Genomic DNA, 20,881 nt, shown 5'->3' on the forward strand with positions numbered 1-20,881 from the left:
AAAATAGGGGAAAATTGACTTGAAAATAAAGGAATGTTTTGAGGTGAGGGCTTTGCCCCTTTCAATCAACCAGATTTCCTCTGTGAGCTATTTGTTTATTTATCTATCTATCTAAAGGTGATTTGCTTGAGACTCTGTCGAACTTCTGATCCGCCAATCTTCTTGATGGGGGTATACAGGAGAACGCCACCATGGGAAACTCCCATTTTAATTGCGTGTCTTTGAGAACTAGCTCAAATGCAGCCATTGGCTCACTCACTGGGTTCTCTGGGAAGGCTTTTGACTTTGATTTGTCTGAGACAGGATCTCTCTCTCTCTCTCTCTCTCTCTCTCTCTCTCTCTCTCTCTCTCTCTCTCTCTCTCTCTTTCTCTCTCTCGTCCTGGCTGTCCTGGGGCTCACTGTGAAGACCAGGCTGCCCACTAGCTCACCGAGATCCTTCAGCTTCTGCCTCCTGCGTGCTGGGATTAAAGGTGTGTTCTACCATGCCTGGCTTTGAAGTTTCGCCTGTCAGTCTGCAGCTGACAGCCAAAAGCAAAGAAAACCAGGAAACGCGTAGTCCGCGTTGCCGAGGACTGGATATTTTTGGACTTCCTCCCGACCCGTAGCTGCGTGGAGCGCGCGGGAGTGGCTCGCGCATAAAATCCTGGCTCAGGGCGTCTAGTCGCCAGTCTTGCTTCCTGCTTCGGTAGAGGCGGTTGGCGGAGCCGCGAAGATGGCGTCGACTAGCAGCCGGTGAGTGCGGCGGCCTCGGAGTGGAGCCGGGGGTCGCGGGGTCGAGGCCCTTCTAGACGGTTGCGATAAGTGTTCCCTGCCCGCCTGAGTCGCCGATGTCCGGATTCGTCCCTGCGGATCCGCGCCACCCGGCTTCCGTCTCTCTCCGGACCCCTCCACCGTCTTTGTGTCATGTTAATGTTTTCTCTGTATTTCCTCCCTTACGATCCATTCAGTCTGAGGGGTTGAAACCTCTTTTCCAAAAAGCTGGGTAAGCGACGTTCCAGGTGCCTATCGGCCGGCCTGACAGCTACAAAGTTGAGAAACGTCAGCCTTCGTAGCCTGGTGGAACCGGGTGGCCAGCCCAGTGGCCCCCAGAAGTGGAAGGAGCTTGATTTATTCTCTCCTAAAGGAGCCCCCCTCTCCGCACCCCCAAAAGTATCATTGTGTACTCCGAAGGAGATGTCTGCAGAAAATTAATTACATATGCTGGAAGTCATTTTAATGTATTTATAAAACGTAGTGTACAGGAAATGCATGCTGTGCCCTCAGAGACAACCTTTCATCTTGTGACCTGCAAAATGCCTTGCAGACCCTAATTATATCTCTTGTAACCACCATGAGGTAGATATTAGTATTCTGGCATATGTGTAAACTGAGTCATGCCAATGTGTTGACCTTTCGAGTGCCTCGTATACCTATTTTTTTTATTATCATCCCATTGGCCTCTAGTTAACACAGAATGTACCGAAAGTATCAAATTTAAGTTCTGCACTTCTGGCACATTTTTTTCTGAGGGGATTACTCTGTGTGGAATTGATAAACATCACTCCGGGAAGCCATTATTCCCAGCAGCCTGGGCCATTTCTGGGAACCTTCAAGGTTTGCTGTTGATTATAAGAAGGGGGAGGTGGCCATGGGGAGCAGCTCCCAACTACTTGTGTGGAAGCCATGGGCACTCTTTGTTTACCGATTCTCATTTATGATTTAATTAGATTTAATTGTGATTTAATCATTCCATCTGGGTGTGGTCTTGTCAGGTAAGGCTTCCTTGTAGGGACACGGGGAAACTTCAGCTTCCGCAGATACTACTGAAAATTTCCCATGGCTGTCGACATTGAAACGGGATGTGTTAATATGTAGGCACAGCTTGTCATGGAATAGGAACTTCCATATTCTTGAAACACAACTGGTTGCAGTTTTTAAACTTTTTCATATTAAAAAAAATTGCTTGAAATTTATTTTTCCGCACAACCAGTTTTCATTTTGGTCTAGAGTCCTCCTGTGGGATTGCAGATAGGTCCGGCCCACCTTTTCAATTTCTGTCACTACTGTTACTCCTTTCAGGTTTCTCCAACAGTGGGAACAGAGAGGCCAGTGTTAGATCTGTGCCTTACTGTTTATCCTTGAGGGTGGTAGATAGTCGCTAGGCCTTGACACTAGTTGACGTTCTGTGTTCAGACTGAAGCCTGCTGCTTAATCTGAGTGTTACTCAGAAATAACTTTCTGATCAAGCTCTGTAAAATGAAGATAGTAACTGTCTTGCAGGAGGTTGCGTAAATTGAGCCCTGAAAATGTATATGGGCCTGGAGAGATGGCCGTGTGGTTAAGAGCACTGGTTGTTCTTCCAGAGGACCTGGGTTCAGTCCTGACTCCCACGTGGCAGCTCTTCTAGAAGCTCCAGTGTCAGGGTATCTGCTCCCCTCTTATCTCCACAGGCACCAGGCCATGCTTCACGCTTCACAGACATACACGCAAATACCTAGACCTAAAGTATACTATGGGGCTGTTAAAGGTACCTGCATTAGCATTTAAATACCTGCAAGGCTTTCTCTGTGTCCCTTTCTACGTGCTAGGAATTGAAACCAGGACCTTGATTATGCGCGGCAAGCACTCTCCCTCGAAGAAGCTACATTCCTAGTCTCTTTACCACTTGTTGGCTGTTTTGTTTTGTGGTTTGTTCTTACTTTTGAGACAGTCTCACTCCAGTCGAAGCCTCCCCTGGCCTCTCTATGTATAGTTATTAGGGTAGCCTTGAATCAGTCGCAAGCCTCGCTCTGCTTCCTGAATATTGGATTACAGCATAGGGCATCCCAGGTGGCGCGGTAGACTTGTTAATAGTGCCAAAAGGCCTTAATCCTTAACGTACTGCTATGCTAGCTTCCTGCACCATTCACTGATAGCTGGCCTTCCTTATTCTAACATTTCAGTTTTTATGGACTACTTAACTTTATTTTTCATAATTTATTACATTTTCTAATGAATTTACAGAATAACTACAAGTATAAAGCAAATTCTGCCCTCTCCCATTTTTAAAATTAGAAAAGTTCAAAATATGTTTTAGTAACTAAGTAAATTTGGTGGTTATTATGTGATTTTTTTTTTTAATTAATTTTCCATGTGACTTAGCTGGTAGTTAAGGAGCTGGAGAGTTGGCTGTGGCTAAGATCACTTGTCGCTCTTGCAGAATGCCGGGCACTGACATGGCAACTGTACTTCCAGGGGAACCGATGCTGTTTCTGACCTCTGAACATTAAACATGCATGCAGCACATGTGCACACATGCAGGGGAAACACACTTAAACACAAGTAAATATATCTTTAAAAAATGGATGAAGAAACAATGTTAGTAGTTAAACATTCTGAATTGTACTGGCTAGCATGAGAAACTTGCAGAGTCTATTTATAGACCGTAAGAACAGTGAATTTTGTGTTTTAGGTGTATGTTTGTGATGACTGCAACATAGCCATTTATTGTATCATGTCAAGGGAATTTTAGAGGAGGGCTCACACCTTCCAGAAGCAATAATAAAGTTTTTGCTAAGAAGCTTTGTTACATTAAAAAAAAAAGATTTATTTATTATGTATACAATGTTCTGCCTGAATGTACACCTGCGTGCCAGAAGGGGGCACCAGATCGCATTATAGATGGTTGTGAGCCACCATGTGGTTGCTGGGAATTGAACTCAGGACCTCTAGAGGAGCAGACAGTGCTCTTAACCTCTGAGCCATCTCTCCAGCTTTTTACTTTAGAGCTTGTTTTATTAAATCATTTAAGGTTAATGAACTTTCTCAAACTGTTTTGTTGTTCAAGATAAAATAAATAACAAAGGTATTAGTATCATGAGCTGGGATTTGTGGCACATCCCTGTGATCTCCTTATTCAGGAGGCTGAGGCAAGAGAATTGCTGGTAGTGTGATACTAGCCTGGGCTATGTAGGGAGTTTGAGGCCAACAGGACTGCAGACCAACACCTGTCTTAAAAAAAAAAAAAAGAAAGAAAGAAAGAAAAGAAAAGGAAAACATTAATGTTATTAATATCATAAATCTTAAGTAAATATGTTAGCTTTTAAGCCATTTTTTTTTAATTTTTGTTTTTGTTTTTGTTTTTTGAGACAGGGTTTCTCTGTGTTGCCTTGGCTGTGTCCTGGACTCACTTTGTAGACTAGGCTGGCCTCGAACTCACATCGATCCACCAGCCTCTGCCTCCCAAGTGCTGGGATTAAAGGCGTGCACTACAACGCCCGGCCTGCCATATTTTTTTAAAAAATAGTTTCTTAGATTAACATGCAATATAATAGATCTCACTATGGCATTTCTTACATCTTTTTAAGTCACCTACACTAACCTCCATCTTCTTTCTGGTACCCTTGTCCCAAGTAGTGCTCCTTTCTGCCCTCTTTCTTCCTCTTTCCTCCCTCACTAAGATCACTTCCTCCTCTCTTGTTCCTCTTTTCCTACATACATATGTAACATGTATGCATGTGTGTATACACACATGTAAACTTGAATACAAATTCCACATATGAGAGGAACATGCTGTCCTTATTTGTCTGATTCTGGTTTATTCACTTAATCTAATGCTTTCCAGTTGCATCTGTTTTCTTATGATTTCATTCTTTAAGGTTGTATATTGATGCCACATTTTCTTTACCCTGAGGCTGATTCCATTTCGTAAATATTATTATTAAGCATTGTTATTATTTATTGTTTTGGCTTTTTAAGACAGGGTTTCTTTGTGTAGCCCTGGCTGACCTGGCACTCACTCTGTGGACTAGGCTGACCTGAGATTGTCCTGCCTCTGACTCCTAAGTGCTAGGATTAAAGGTGTGCACCACCACCACCCAGCTAAGTGCCAAGTATTATTAGGACAAATAAACATGGGTGTCCACGTGTTTGTATGGTGTGTTTACTTAGAGCCTTCAAGTATCTGCCCAGAAATTGAAATATATAGTCTTATATATTTCTATTTTTAAAAATTATATTAGTGTGTTTATTTATTGGGGGCAGGGGCAGGTGCCAAGCTGTGAGCCAGGACAACCTGTGGGATTCTGCTTCCTCCTCCCACTTTGTCAGAGGACAACCAATGGAAGTTGGCTTTCTCCTTCTTCCTTATCCGTCCCAGTGGCTGAACTCAAGTCATCAGGTCTGGCAACAAGCACGTCTACCCACTGAGCTATCATCAGCTCTTTGGTTTGTCTTTTGAGGATCTCCATTGTGATTTCTGTGGCAGCCATCACAGTTGATCACAGTAGAGTGTGAAAATCCTTTCCACGTTCTTGCCATAGTATTTGTTGTCATTTATTTCCTAGATAATGACTATTCTGACTGGGAGGAGATAAAAGGCAGTTTTAGTTTCATTTTTCCAGTGGTTAAAGATACTGAATATATGACAAATATTTATTGGCCATTTGTATTTTACCTTTAGAGAACTATCTTTTTATTAGTCCAGTTGTTGATTGGATAGTTTGCCTTTTTGGTACTCAGATTTTGAAGTTCCGTATAGATTCTGGATAGTAATATTCCTATGTCACTGGCAGAGGTTTTTCTCCCATTCTGTACAGTTTCTTGACTCTCCTGATTGTCTCCTTTGCTGCGCAGATAGATCCTGGTTAGTTTTTTTCATGTAGTCACTCTTGCCAGTTCTTGGGATTACATCCTGTGCTATTGAAGTCCTTTTAAGAAAAGCTTGACTGTACCTATATTTTGAAGTGTTTTTACCTGTTTTTTTTTTTTCTTAGTTCTTTCAAAGTATCAAATCTTTGTTGCTTTTGTTTTTAAAAATTTATTTTATATGTCTGAGTGTGTACCTGGTGACCTCAGAGGCTAGAAGAAGGTATCCGACCCCCTGGAACTGGAGTTGCAGGTGGTAGTGAGCTACCATGGTGGTGTTGGGAACTGGACTCAGGTCTTCTGGAAGGGCAATAACTCTGAGCCTTGAGCCACCTCTCCAGCCCCCAAGTTCATATCTTGTATGATGTTTGTGCACAGTAAGAGATAGGAATCTAGTTTCCTTCTATGTATGGCTAGCCAGGTTATTTATTTATTTTTTTGACTTACGACAATATCTGTGCCTTTTGTCTGGGCTGACCATGTAGTCCTGGACTCAAGGAATCCTACTTCAGCCTTAAGGGTTGGGACTATAGGCGTGCATGTGTGAACATGCCCAGCAAAAGTAATTTTTAAAGGTTAAACTCCTTAGTTCTAGACTGGACATAGTAACGTCATCAGCCCTTAGGGTCAGCAAGGCCACACCTGTGCTGCCATTCATGTAAACATGTGTTGGTTTTAGTGTGCCATGTTGAATCTGTGGTAAGGAGGCTAGCAAGCAGGAAAACACCATTATTTTCTAGCAAGAGAAAGGAAGAACACAAACCAGGTAATTATATGTAAATGCTGCTGGCTATTGTGAGTTATTGTTATACTAATCAGGGGCTTCAAAAATCTGTAGCTTGCTTATTACTAGAAAATAATAAAATCAGACTTATTTCATATTGGTTGGGAAATATAAAAACGTGTTTTTGTTTTTGGTGTTTTTCATATAGCTTGGATGCTCTCCCAAGAGTCACATGTCCAAATCATCCAGATGCAATTTTAGTCGAGGACTACAGAGCTGGCGATATGATTTGTCCTGAATGTGGCCTAGTTGTAGGTAAGTAGCTATTAAGGTTTTCATTTAAATCATAATGTAATGGTACTTTGCTTTTGTACACTTTTCAAGACAGTTTCTCTGTAACAGAGCCCTGGCTGTCCTGGACTCACTTTGTAGACCAGGCTGGCCTCAAACTCAAGAGATCTGCCTGCCTGCCTCATCTCCCAAGTGCAGTTTTCAAGGTTTCAATGGATACATTTTGACAGCTCCTACCTCACACAATAAGCCACAGTTATGATAAAATAAAAAGAAAGAAATAGAAATGAGTAAGATCCTCTAGAGATAATGTGTACATTGCGTGTATATAACCAATGCATGCTTTGTCATTTAGGTGGAAACAGCAAAAAGAAATGAAAAGGCTTACGGTGATTGCATATATTTAAAAAAAGAAAAATAGCCGGGCATGGTGGCACATGCCTTTAATCCCAGCACTTGGGAAGCAGAGGCAGGTGGATCTCTGTGAGTCCGAGGCCAGCCTGGTCTACAAAGCAAGTCCAGGACAGCCAAGGCTATGCAAAGAAACCTGTCTCAGAAAAACAAAACAAAACAAAACAAACAAACAAGAAAAAAATAAATAAAATAAAAATATGCAGCAAAAAAGAAAACTTTTCATAGGTAAATTTAGTTCTACCACCAACCCCAACATTTTATTTCACTTCATTTTTTAAAAAAGTGTTTGAATAATAAAATTGCTTCTTTATAAATATTAATTTAAACACAAAATTAAAAGAATTTCTTCTCTTATTAAAAAAAAGAATCAGTGGAAGGTACATGTGAGAGGAGATTGATACTCAAATAACTAATAAATATGCAGCTTTTGTGGCACTTGTGTGCTCTCTAGAATAAACGTGGTGGATTTCAGAACTGTTCCGCCTCATCCAGTGCCCTGCAGTCAGAAAGGTTTGTCAATATAGCATCATGATCTAGAATAGCTAGCTTAAATTGTTTGTGTTCAAACAGTCAACATCTTAAAGTTTTACTTTTAGGGCTGAAGATATAGCTATGGTAATGCATGCCTAGTACATGAGAGCCTCTTGGTTCAATCCCCATTGCTACAAAAAGAAAAATGAATACAGTTTTATGCCTGTTTGCTCACTAGTCTAGATACACATAAGAGCCTTAGCTTAGACTTACACAAAACATTAGGATGATGTTCAGCATTACCAGAGAAGAGCAGTAGTACTTACGGTTTGTTTTTATTTTGTTTTGCAGTACTGCCAAGGAAGTACAGGGTCTCACTTGTTAGGCAAGACTATCACTGAACTGCATGCCCAGCCTTTGAACAGTTTGAGTCACTTGGAAATGAAATTTCTGTTAGCCTTAGGAGCTCTAACAAGGGCTGGTAGTGCATACTGCAGAATTGTCTCATCCACCCGAGAAGGGGGCTTACTGCAGACCACACTGGGAAGGTTTTGTTTGTTGTTATCACTTTGAGTATTTGAGACTTTGCCCCGACTGATCATATTACAGTGGGAATTTTAGAACATACAGAATTACTAGTAGAACCTGAGATCCATCACTTCTGGGGACAGCACACAGCTAACACTTGTTCTTAACATGGTTTTCATGTTAAAAGTTGCTTTTATATGTCAAGTGGTTCAAAACAATTGAAATAATACTTTTTTGGGACCCAAGGAAATACCACCATATGTTTTGTAACGCATCACGTTTTATTGGGACATACCCATATTATTTGTTTCATGTCCCCTTAGCTGCTTAGCAATTGCAATAGAAATCACAGGCCTGCTCTTGTCGCCTGACTCGGTCACTCAGTTGCACTGTATGTGGAGTTGGAAATCAACAGCACTTAATTGGCATGCAAGTTGCCATATTGCAACATTTATAGTGTTTATTTCATTTTATCTTTTTGTTTGTGGTTTTTAAGACAGCGTTTCTCTGTGTAGTCTTGGCTGCCCTGGTCTTGCTTTGTAGACGAGGCTGCCTCTGCTTCCCTAAGTGCTGGGATTACAGGCCTGTGCCTTGCCATGCTACTGCCTGGCTCCTGTCACCCTCTTAGGTGGAGTGGAGTAATGGTTGGTTAGGTAACAGCGCCATTATTATGCAGAGATGCTGTAACTGTGTGGGATGACCAAAGGCAGCCCAGGTGTGACCCTGGTGAGCACTCTTCAGAACACAGACTCAGGAAGGTGGTGGTCAGAAAATAATTAACATGGAATGTTTGATCACAGCAGGATTTATTTTTTTTTTCTCTTTTCTTAAATTATAATTCATAGTACATCCCGATTGTCATCCCCTTGCTCTTTTCTTTCAGTTCCCACCTCCCTCACTCTTCTTCCGCTCCACCAGACCTCTGAAGTGGCGAGGGGTGGGGGTGGGGGGGTTGGGAGGGTGGGGGTGGGGCCTCCTCCCCCATCCTCTGACCACAGTTGGTCAGATTTCATCCAGATAGCCTGCTTCCCCTTCCTCTGTGTGCCCGCAGGGCCTCCCTGCCAAGGGGAAGTGATCAAATCCACAGCATGATTTCTTGATAAAAACAAACCTAGGTATGTTACCACAGAGTAGTCTTGTTTTCTATATCGTATTTGATTTAAAAAGGGACAATCAGGAATGCAGGTTTTATTATTGTTGCTTTGTTTTTGAGAGAGTATTGAAGGTAGAGCCAAGCAAGCCAAAGGGTATGTCTAGACCCAGAATGTACTGGGACTGGTCAATAAAGTCCTAAGACCTACTCATATTGTGAGAGGGAAGAAATCTATTCCTCTTTGGCACGAGAACCAGTCACATAACTGTTAACCATATTATAGTGGCCTATTTGACTTAACTTTCACTTGAACTATAAAATACATCGAAGTGCTATGATTCGGCATTAACTGTCTTACTACTGATTGTGTGTGTGTGTGTGTGTGTGTGTGTGTGTGTGCGCGCGCGCGCGCGCATGTACTTGTAAGCTTGCAGAGATCAGAGGGTGTCTTTTTCCAACTTAGTCCCTTAAGACAGGGTCTCATTGAACACAGAGCTTGCTGCTGTTCATCTGGTCAGCAAGCCTCAGAGACCCCCCTGGTCTCCACTCACACCTCCAGAACCTGGTTTACAAGGTGTGGCCATGCTGAAGTTTGTAAGTGGGTGCTCACAATCTGAACTTAGGTCCTCATGTTTATGTAGCAAGCCCTTACCACCCACTGAACCATCTCCCTTGTAGCCCTGGCAGGCCTGTCACTCAGAGATCTGCCTGCCCCAGTCTTCTGCCTGGGATGAGAGGAGTGGATGCCACACCTGACCTTTACCAGTGTTTCTTAAGACGTGTGGTGACTAAGCAAGCGAAAAAGGCAGAGCTTCCTTCCTTTCATGAAACTGTTGAGTCAAACCGTTGTGTAGTGGTCCCTGCCCCCAACTACAGTCTAATAATGTGGTTGTGTCACTGTAGAACTTCAACAGTAGATGGCAGGACAGTATTTAGGACATCAGCATAAATTTGACCTTGTACATTGCTTGAATGTTGATGTATAATCAGCAAAACAGTAAGTTTGCAGTCGCAGCCATGCTGTTAGAAAAGAAATGTGAGGCTAAGGAGTACAGCTGAATGGAAGAGTGCAGGCCTGTGCTGTTTAAATATCAACACTGCTGAGGAAAGAACTAATGCTGTGCCTTATGAATTGCAATTTCACTTTAGTATTACTTAAATTAGTAGTTCCACTTACGGTTCATGTCATGTCATGTTCACCACTTAAATTTGATCTTTTTAAAAAGTGACATAAGAAAAGTAGATTTGAAAAAGAAGTGAGTCATTTTGACCTTTTCTTCTAAAATTCAGTCATTGCCAAGTCAAAAAGTAGGTGCTAGAGTGGTGACTAGTGAGAAGGATTCTGACAGTTGCTCTCGCTTGTTTCTCAAGAAATGGAGATGACCATACTGTAGAGGATGATGAAATAAGCGCTCTTTAGATGCCACTCCTCGCCATGGGTTATACCCTGCAGTGCAGTGCCACCTGCTGGGTAGGACTTCCTTCTTGTGTGGGCCTCTAGTAAAGCCTGTAAGGACTTGCTCTAGGGATGCTGTAGTGAGAGTTAGGTCCATGTCAGTGCTACTGTTGACAGCCTGCATGAAAACTCCTATCAATGTGTAGTTTAAGAGGAGAAAGTTGGCATGTTTCTGTTTCTAGGATACTTACGCGTATGTGTGCTTACTAACTGATAGGCTTCTTGCTGTCAAAAGTTGGTTACAGGCTTCCTTTTTGTCAGAGATTGCAGTGTCTATACATGAAGCTTTCATGGCACTCTCCCCGGAAGTGATTCTGGATGGCAGGCTTCTTCCAAGGAAACTCAGCAGTCCTGCCTCAGTTGGATTTTAAGTGGGAGCTCTTTTCATAGTCAGGGTTTTCTGAATAGTCTTGCCTCTTGTCATTACATGATTTTCAGACTCCTATACTTTCATACTCTGCTCTTGAGTTGTCTTGGAAATCTGATTCTTATAAATGCTGCTGTGAGCAGGTGCCTTTGAAAGGGAGTGGTTCTTAGGGTAAGCCACAGATTCTCATAGGAGCATTTAGATCATTCACATATTTGGAAAAATTTACTTCATTGTCCATTAATGGGTTTTTCTGTTTATGCTATATACAAGGCCACCTTAAAATTATTAGTTTTAAAGTCCATTTTGTCTTTTTAAAGCAACATAAAGCAATCAGCAAAAGATTACTTTGATGCTAAAAGGAAAATGTTCGGCTTGCTGTTGCCTTATCTTCAAATATGCAGGTAGAATCACAGGATGTGGGCACACCTACATGCCTTTCGCCTGTACTTCTTTTAGTATATCCATTTCTGTCCCTTGAAAACATTACAGTTTGCTGGGCCTACTAGCATAGGTCTATAATCCCAGCTATTAGGGAGGCTGAGGCAGGACTAAAGTTCAACACCTGCCTGGGCTAGAATGAGTCCCAGGCTGGCCTGCACAATTTAATGAGACCCTGCCACAAAATAAAAGCAATAGGGCTGGTAGTACAGTTCAGAGAGCACTTAAACCAGCATGCTCAAGGGCCTACGTGCTTGAAAAATATAATTATATGAGCTTCGTGTACATAGAACTACATGTAAGTCAATGACATTTGATCTTTTTACATTTTCAAATTTGGTCTCTTTTGAAGGCCTCAGTAATTTATATTTGTGCATTTTTTTTTTAATTTTATTTTATTGACTAGGAAGTTTGGCCTCATTGACTCTGAAAGCTCAAGTGCATGGGAACCACATAATATCACTGTGACTTAACCTTGTCCTTCCTTGGCGCCGTGCTCTGCTGGCATGTTAAAATGCCCTATAACTGGGGTCTTTGCTTCTGCCTTCCCTGCTTGTTCTCAGTGCATATGGAAATGACAGGCAGGAACATCGCCTCTCATGTTCTTTCTGTCACTGAGACATGACTTTCCAGGCAATACTCCGGTTGCACTTATCAGAAGTCTTCATTAACAAGTCATTCCCTTGCCAGGTGGTGGTGGCGCACACCTTAATCCCAGCATTTGGGAGGCAGAGCCAGGGGCATCTCTGTGAGTTAGAGTCCAGCCTGGTCTACAAAGCAAGTCCAGGAAAGTCAAGGCTACACAGAGAAATCCTGTCTTGAAAAACCAAAAACCAAAACAAACCAAAAAACAAATCATTCCTTTATATATTTATTTTCTTAAAGTACATCACTAGTTTTAGATTATCCTTGCTATTCTGTGTATGTTTGTAAAAGGAACTTTTATTGCCGTTTCCATTGTTGTCCTGGAGGCTGACTGCCTTTGTTTGCTAACCTAGGCCTATTCTGGGAGTCTTTAGCTTCCCTGAAATCTAACCTGGGCCTAGAATGTTTTTAGCCTCTGAGACTTACTGCTTAATAAGCTCGGCCTTACTTGTTCTTCCTGAGCTCTGAGCTGGCTGGGTTAACTCAGCTGTTCTGGCTCAAACTCCTCTCGCAGCTGACCTACTCAATCTGGCTTCTCTCTCAGCCCCTGAATGGTCTGCTTGGCCTCAAACTAACTCTAGTAATCTGTTCTAATTTCTTGGCTCCTTCTCATTCTCTGGCTCATTCATCTGAGTTCCCTCTCTGCAACCTGTCTCTCTATTACTGTCCTGGTGAAACTGCCTCCTCTTTCTGCATTGCTCCTTAAAGTAGCTTCCCTTTCCTCTCTCTTCTGAGTTGGGCGTATCCTATTCTGTCAGATCTTTCTCTGATTTGTTCCTTTTTCTGCCACTCAATTAGACATCACTTTCAAACAAGGATGCTTCTTTCTACAAATTAAATTTACCTTCATTGTTTGAGATTAAAGGCATGTACCACCACACCTGGACTTTTTTTTTTTTTTAAACCTGAAACTTGCCTTGAACTCAGATCTGCTTACCTCTGGCACCTGAGTTAAAATTAAGGTGTGTTTATATTCCAGCCGGATCACACAGACCTAGAAGGCCTTTGGATGTGATCTCTTGCCAGAGCAGATGTGTTCTGAATTGAAATTCCTCTACATATGTGCATTTTAATTAATGTCTTCTTTTTAAAAAGAAATTAATGTACTCTATAGAAGATTAGCATAGTCTGCATTGAAATAATCTTTTCACTCCATTCTTCCTTGTCACTAAGTACCTGCTGGAGAGCCCAGGGGACTTTTACAGTTGAAGGGTCAGATGAATACCTGCCTCTCTTATCATCCCCACTGGAAACGGAGAGAACATTTGCCAGTTTTTTTTTTTAGTTTTCACAGCAGTAAGTAGACAACACTGAGGACTTCTAGCTGCTTTTAAGGAACTTTACATGCATTATACATATGCATTAACTCATTTAACCCTTATAGTCTTTAAAATGTGAAGTTACTGGTGAAATCTAAAACTGCAGAAATAAGGCCTAGAAATGAAATAATGTGGGCCATCAGGATGGCTGAACAGTAAGAGTGCTTTCCACCAAGCTTGACAAACTTGTCATCCACCTGAACCGAATGGTAGGAGAGAATTTTTTACCTCTACACATGTCTGTACATGCACCCCCCCAACACACATTCAAGTAAATGTAATCAAATTAAGATTTTTTGTCTTAAATTATTTGTAAATGTCTGTGGCACACGTGTGCATGAGAGTAGAGCTGGGTCCTCTGGTGAAATGGTATGTGCTCTTAACTACTGAACTATCTCCTCATCCCTTCATCTATTTTTTTTTTACTTAAACAATGTTTGCAAAACTAACAGCAGCTTGTTCTCACATTGTAAACATTGTATTCATTGACTGTCCATATGGAAACTCACTATAGTGGCTGGCAAAGATGGACATGGTGAGTTTTCAACCACCCGATGGCAGAATTCATTGAGAGAGTTCAGGGGAATAAGCTGGAACATGATACATGTGTCCAGCAAGTTTTGTGACTTTTGGCCAATTAACCTCAATTGTGAAAGTGAAAGTGGTGCCTGTGTTCATGCAGCTCTGGGGATTAAACGATAGCATTTACTGTGGGCACACTGACCAGCATGTGTTTCAGTGCTAATGCTGTCTCTCTCTCTGCTTCACAGACTTTGAGCTCTTCCCAATAAAGCAGTGGCCAGTCAGACCTGTTCTTGTCAGGTGTTTAGATACCATGTACCTAACCACAGCATCTTTGCCTGAAAAGTATGCCTGTCTGCCTTTTAAATTTTTTCTCTGACAAAGTCTTGCTGCGTAGCCCTGGTTGGCCTGGAATTCATGGGGAACTGGATATCTGTCTGCCTCCACCATCTCAGTGCTGGGATAAAAGGCTTGCAACACCTGGCTTCATTATTTTTCTTTTTTATCACTTACTTTGCTTTGATCTTTGAGCCAAGGTCTTCCTATTTTATGTAGTCAGTATAGCCTTGATTTCTCTAGTATGCCTCAGCCTCTCAAATGCTCGGATTGCAGGCATATGATATCATACCAGCTTTTTCTTTTGCTATTTTAACTACTTTTTCTTCTAGGTGTTGGGATATGAATAATGATAGCATACTGTTGCATAGCTCATTATTGGACTAGCATAGTTGGTAAATGCTTCAGAGCAGACACGTAAGACATGGTGTCTAAGCCAGATCCTGAATGGCGACATGGAGATGCTTACCGCATGGGGAGCTCTGTCCTGTTCCTGGCTAAGTGAGTAACTGTGTGCTTCCTTGGTAGGGGACCGAGTTATCGATGTGGGATCTGAATGGAGAACTTTCAGCAATGACAAAGCAACAAAAGACCCATCTCGAGTTGGAGACTCTCAGAATCCTCTTCTGAGTGATGGAGATTTGTCCACCATGATTGGCAAGGTAAGAATTCTACTTAACAGGAAATGTCAATGAGAGACTAGCAAAATATCTGTAAAGTTAGGACCTCTGCAAAAGGGTCACTGACCCTTAGAAGACCCTTGACTTGGGAATAAGATTTACCAATGTTACCACTGTGAAAAGACTTTGGTGTTTTTTCCATCATGGAGGACAGGATAGAGAATCAAAATTACAATGCTGGGCTGGGATTACAAGCATTGGCTGCTCTGGAGGACTTGGGTTCAATTCTTAGCACCCACAGTGAAGCTCAGCAGCTGTAACTGCAGTCCCAGGGGACCCTTCTGTCCTGCACTGGCACCAGTCACACACTGGTACACAGATGTACAAAAGCCAAACAACCATACACATAAAATCACAAAAACAAAGTTACCACCTTTGTACTTATTGTAATTTTTTTTTTCCTGAGGAGATGCAATACAGATAGGGAACTAATGACAGACCCAAGTAATGTTTCTGCCAAAGGCCACACTGCACTGTAGGCCCAGACTCTTAGAAATGCAATCAATCCTGGAGCTTTCCGCAGGCAGCAGGCCAGGTTGGAGAATCTCTGTAGGCTACAGAGCCAGTTATAGGCCAAACAAGGCAATATAGTGAGACCCTATTTCAAAGAAACAACAACAACAAAACAGATTATGTACCAGTAACATAGCATACAATTCCATTTTCTGTGTTCTTGAACATTTCTTTAGATTTACTTAAGTGTCTACGACACCAACTTCTTTAAAGCGCGTTCTCATGGAACTTTTTTTTTTGAGGCACAGGCTCCACTGGACAGACGCCTGGGGCATATGAAGTCTGATTGTGTAAATTCCATTTTCATAGGCACTGTCCACAATTTCCGAAAAATCTTCAGCAAGATTAAATCTTCCTTTTATAGGGTACAGGAGCTGCAAGTTTTGATGAGTTTGGCAATTCTAAGTATCAGAATCGGAGAACAATGAGTAGCTCTGACAGAGCGATGATGAATGCATTCAAGGAAATCACAACCATGGCAGACAGAATCAACCTCCCTCGCAATATAGTTGTAAGTTCCTGTCCACCTCTTTTAAGCCATTCTGACATTTACTTTGCATAATTTAAGAACACATAAAAATTTGGTATTGTAAGTAATTAAATGGCCTAGAGTTAATTAAACTTAGTTTCTCTACTTTGAAGGATCGAACAAATAATTTATTCAAGCAAGTATATGAGCAGAAGAGCCTGAAGGGAAGAGCTAATGACGCGATAGCTTCTGCTTGTCTGTACATTGCCTGTAGACAAGAAGGCGTCCCGAGGACATTTAAAGGTAAGGCTGGCATTGCACCAAGTAGAGCTCAGACAGGCAGCTCTGACGCTCAAGAGTTATTGCTGGTGTTCTCCATGGCACAGTAACCCATGTACACTGCATTTGCCAGTGGCTCATTATTTTGTTCTTTGACAGAAAATTTACAAGTTCTCTTGACCATGCAGGCAGCATCATATTAATCTGTGTAAACCCACTGTACAGCTGACTGTTCTGTGGGCTTGAAGGCCTGACAGTCACGCTGCAGAGGCTTTTGAAGTTACATTGGCAGCTGGTGAAGAAAACAACTACTACTAGTACTGGTCTAATGTGTTGTGAGGGAGTCAAGTCTTAGAAGGTGTCAGTATAATTTTTTTTTTTAAAGATTTATTTATTATATACACAATGTTCTGTCTGCCAGAAGAGGGCACCAAATCTCATTATAGATGGTTGTGAGCCACCATGTGGTAGCTGGGAATTGAACTCGGGACCTTTGGAAGAGCAGTCAGTGCTCTTAATCTCTGAGCCATCTCTCCAGCCCCCAGTATAATTTTTTTGAGGCCTACTGTTTGCTGGCTTTGTTTACTCAGGGGCACAGGACAGCCTACTCCAGTGTTGCCCTCATATATACACTGACTTTCTTTGGCCAGGTCTAGGCTGGAGATAGACTCACCATATGGAATGAGTATTTTTTGTTCCAACTTTAGTATATGTGCTGCCGAAGCGAGCACTTGAATGAGTATTTTAAGCAAGTTTTCCTTTGTCAAAATTGAGGAGGGATGACTTCATCACACATCATTTTTGCTGTAAGAACTCAAATAGGGATAACCTAGCGAAGTGACAGCATGCAGTTCATGCAAGGGGTGCATCATTTTCCTTCTCCTTAGAACATTCCTTACAAAGCTTAACATAGATAGCAGAGAAGTTTTTCATTACTTGTTCTTGAAAGACACAGCCTAAATTCCAAGTGCGGTGAGAATATAAACAAGAAATGTTGAATAAGCTCGCTCCATGGGAAGTACTGCAGAGAGGACTCAGCTTCATCTTTAAGCCTCAGTTGAATTTTTTTACAACTAGAATATTTTATTTTTATAATAAGAAGGGATCAATTATAAAATGAACTCTGGCTTATGGATCTTAAATTTTTTTTTTTTTTTTTTTTTTTTTTTTTTTTTTTAGAAATATGTGCTGTATCTCGAATTTCTAAGAAAGAAATTGGCCGCTGTTTTAAACTGATTTTGAAAGCTTTGGAAACCAGCGTGGATCTGATCACAACTGGGGACTTCATGTCAAGGTTCTGCTCCAATCTTTGCCTCCCCAAGCAAGTGCAGATGGCAGCCACACACATAGCCCGCAAGGCGGTGGAGCTGGACTTGGTTCCTGGCAGAAGCCCGATTTCCGTGGCGGCAGCAGCTATTTACATGGCTTCCCAAGCATCAGCTGAGAAGCGGACACAGAAAGGTAGGATCTCCATCAGGAAGCGTGCCAGGGAGATGGCAAGGCTGGGAGTGTGCTGCTTTTATTCCTACTCTTCTGTGAAATAGGATATCTAATCTGAACCTTTAAGAAGTATTAACACATAAGGAAGAAGCATGAGAAGCCCTACTGACAGAGAGAGTATTTGCTTGGTGTGCCTGAAGGCCTAGATTTTATTCTCAGCACCTCAAAAACCGAAACAAAATACCTGAAGAAAACAAGGTATTTTGCTTTTACATGGGTTAGAGGCATAGTCTTGTGTACAAGTCTCCTTTTCCCATTTGAATTATTTAATTTTAATTTGTATCTTTTGGGGGGCATTTATTTACTGGAGCATATTACTGATGGTTACATCACTGAAAATAATGGCACCTCTCCCCAGCCACTACTGTCAGTCATCCCTGAGGGAGGGAGGGAGCCTCATGGCCTGTCCCCATTTTTGTATTTTTTGTTTTTTGTTTTTGTTTTGAGGTAAGATCTCATCCATTCCAAGCTGGCCTCAAACTTGCCATGTAGTTAAGGGTATTATCTTTCTTGCTGTTCTGGGATAAACTCAGGGCTTTGCACACGTTATATTGCAACAGACCACCTGACCAAAGCAGCATAGTGTCTGTCACCATAGGGCCATGCCTTGGGTTGCTTCACAAACATCTTTCAGTATTCCTAAGACACCTTCAAAGAGGCCTGCCGTTATTGCTATTTATATTGACTGACTCTTGTTTTTACCTAGTAGGTTGTATTTCCTTCTGTTATTAATTATAAAGAGTAAGATTAGAGGGTGGTTTCTTGTTTTCCTCTTTGGTAGTAGGAAAGAGGTGGAGCAGATCAACCTAATGTCTTGTCTTTTGTCTTTTAGAAATTGGAGATATCGCTGGTGTTGCTGATGTTACAATCAGACAGTCCTACAGACTGATCTACCCTCGGGCTCCAGATCTCTTCCCTCCAGACTTCAACTTTGACACCCCAGTGGACAAATTACCTCAGCTCTAAGCTGAAACAGCTGTCACGCTCTTATGTACATGGGACTTTACTCATTGCCTATACAGTGCTGGTTGAGCCTTTACTGAAGAAAAAAGGAGATGGTACGCATTCCAGAGCTAAATATTATTGCTTCGCATTCTGTATGTATATACTTAGCACAACATATTTAATGATTTAAATTTCTTACTGAATCTGCTTTCTTTTTTAGTGATCTAGGAAACAGTATTTTGGAAGATATTGAAATATGTAATTCTCAAATAAAACATTTTTCAAAACTAAAGTTTTTGTTATAACATGAAATTTATAATTTATAATATATAATTATAAGTCCTGTATATCATGACAGGAGAGAGCTTTGTTTTCTATCATTCTCATATTTAGGTTCTTCAATTTCAATAGTCATAGAACTAGCAAAAGCTTGAGAACCATTGCTAACATCTAGAGCACACCATAGTGTGAGTGTGCTGAACCTACACACATAAGGAGGCTGTGTGAGAAGTGATGAGCTGGGCCTTGATAAGCATGAGCTCATGTGGTAGTTAAAGCTTGTTTTCACTGAGCTCAGTGAGCAGAATGGATGATGAAGTAACAGCAAACCAACAGATTTGGAATGTTAATAAATCATTTCACAGAATCAGCTTGGCTACGGTTCTTTTCTTAGTTATGTTAATGGGATCTGTATGGCAATTACTGGACCCTAGGAGTGTTTAGAAATCATTTAGTCACACAATTCACAATAGCGCAATTTTTTTTTTTTTGCATGTCAATGTTTAAGGTATCTTACATAGGTACTAGAAAACTAATGAAAAAAAATTTTTTTTTTTTTAGTTGAAACAGGTAACTTGAGTGTTAGACATCACTAATGTATACTGCTGGTTCTCACTCTATAGATAGTAGCTCTGGGAGGCAGGTTCAGATCTTGGTCTATAGAAGACTGGGTACCATTCTTGATCCCTAGCATCTCCTATCTCATGCAGAACGAGAAACAGTGTCTATATGTTCCTTGGGCTTTGGTGAGGATCACGCAGGTCCCAATTAAGAGAAACTGGAATCTGCAACCACATCTAGCTAGGTCTTAGTGTGGCTTTAGCAATGATTAAGGTCAGTCTTCAGAAAAGCTGGAAAGTAGAACCCCCGTTAGGTTGTCTAGAATTATGGGGTAGGAGGTGGCTTCAAGTAAGCAAGCAATTTGACAAGCTAAGAGCAGTGGTTAACCTGGAGGGGGTTCTATACAAGCAGGTCGTTTAACAGAGCCTAAGTTTGCTGGGACATCTTGACCCAGGATTCCTAGACTAGAATTCAGTAGTTTTCCATGGGTTTCTCCATCAAGGAGATCAAGTTCTAGTTAAGCCTGAAATGGTCTCAGCAAGAATACAAGACAGAGGAACCTCTCCACTGTCCTGCCTTGTCACACTGGTGCACTCTCACCACTTCTTATGTGAGAGAAGCCTCTAGAAATGAAAAGATCTGCCCATATTCATTTAGTAGCTGAGGTGGGACTGAGGTCTCCTGATAGAAACAGTGGGATAATATCACAAGAAGCTTGCCTCTGTACTGAAGTCAGCTGGATCTTTCAAGTAGAATTCTATTAACGAGAATATTTAGAAGCAAACCTTACATATAGCTTCTTATAAAAAGCTTGTAAGAGTAAATTCCAGTCAGGTGGTGGCGGCGTGGCATATGTCTTTAATCCCAGCACTCAGGATGCAGAGTTGGGTGGATCTCTTGAGTTCAAGGCCAGCCTGGTCTACAGAGTGGGTTTCAGAACAGCCAGGACTATAGATCAAAACCCTGTCTTGAAACAAAAAACAAACAATAATTTTTCTTTTGGGGATTGGAGAAAAGGGATAAAACCATGGTCATACAAACCTGACAGAACACACATTGAGCTGGGTGGGTGGGAGAGGTCACCTAAAGTCCTCAAGAGTAAGTTGGCTAGGCAGGCTAGCAGAAACAGATGAACTGTGGGTTAAGTGAATATATAAAGTGGAGAGTGGTCAAGAGTCATCCTGAGGTCAAACTTGAGCCTCTACATGCATGCCCATGTACACCTGCACACATGCATGGGAACACAAAGGTGTATGTAGCACACCAAACACATGCAATGGAAGTTAACTTTTATCAGCTGGGTGACAAGGAGTTAATAACTAGAAATTGCCCTTTCGCTATTGCAAAACTGCAACTCGATGCCTCTTGATACTAAGCCTTTGTGTTTACAGCAGCAAATGTACATTATCCATGGCTGTCTTTGGGGCCTGAGCTAATTTTCTA

The 20,881-nt window shown here is 41.6% G+C and overlaps 1 protein-coding gene across 1 annotated transcript; it reads left to right on the top strand.

Annotated features, from left to right (window-relative positions):
• Nucleotides 1–571: 571 nt before the first annotated feature.
• On the top strand, nt 572–19,244 carry Gtf2b (general transcription factor IIB). The gene is made up of 7 exons (XM_051165976.1): nt 572–733; nt 6,538–6,644; nt 14,741–14,874; nt 15,770–15,916; nt 16,048–16,177; nt 17,333–17,614; nt 18,486–19,244. Exons 1-7 carry the CDS (start codon nt 714–716, stop codon nt 18,617–18,619), a joined length of 954 nt encoding a protein of 317 aa, XP_051021933.1. The 5' UTR covers nt 572–713; the 3' UTR covers nt 18,620–19,244.
• Nucleotides 19,245–20,881: the final 1,637 nt, after the last annotated feature.

This window comes from Acomys russatus, chromosome 23 (assembly GCF_903995435.1).
Source record: "Acomys russatus chromosome 23, mAcoRus1.1, whole genome shotgun sequence".
Lineage (NCBI taxonomy): Eukaryota > Metazoa > Chordata > Mammalia > Rodentia > Muridae > Acomys > Acomys russatus.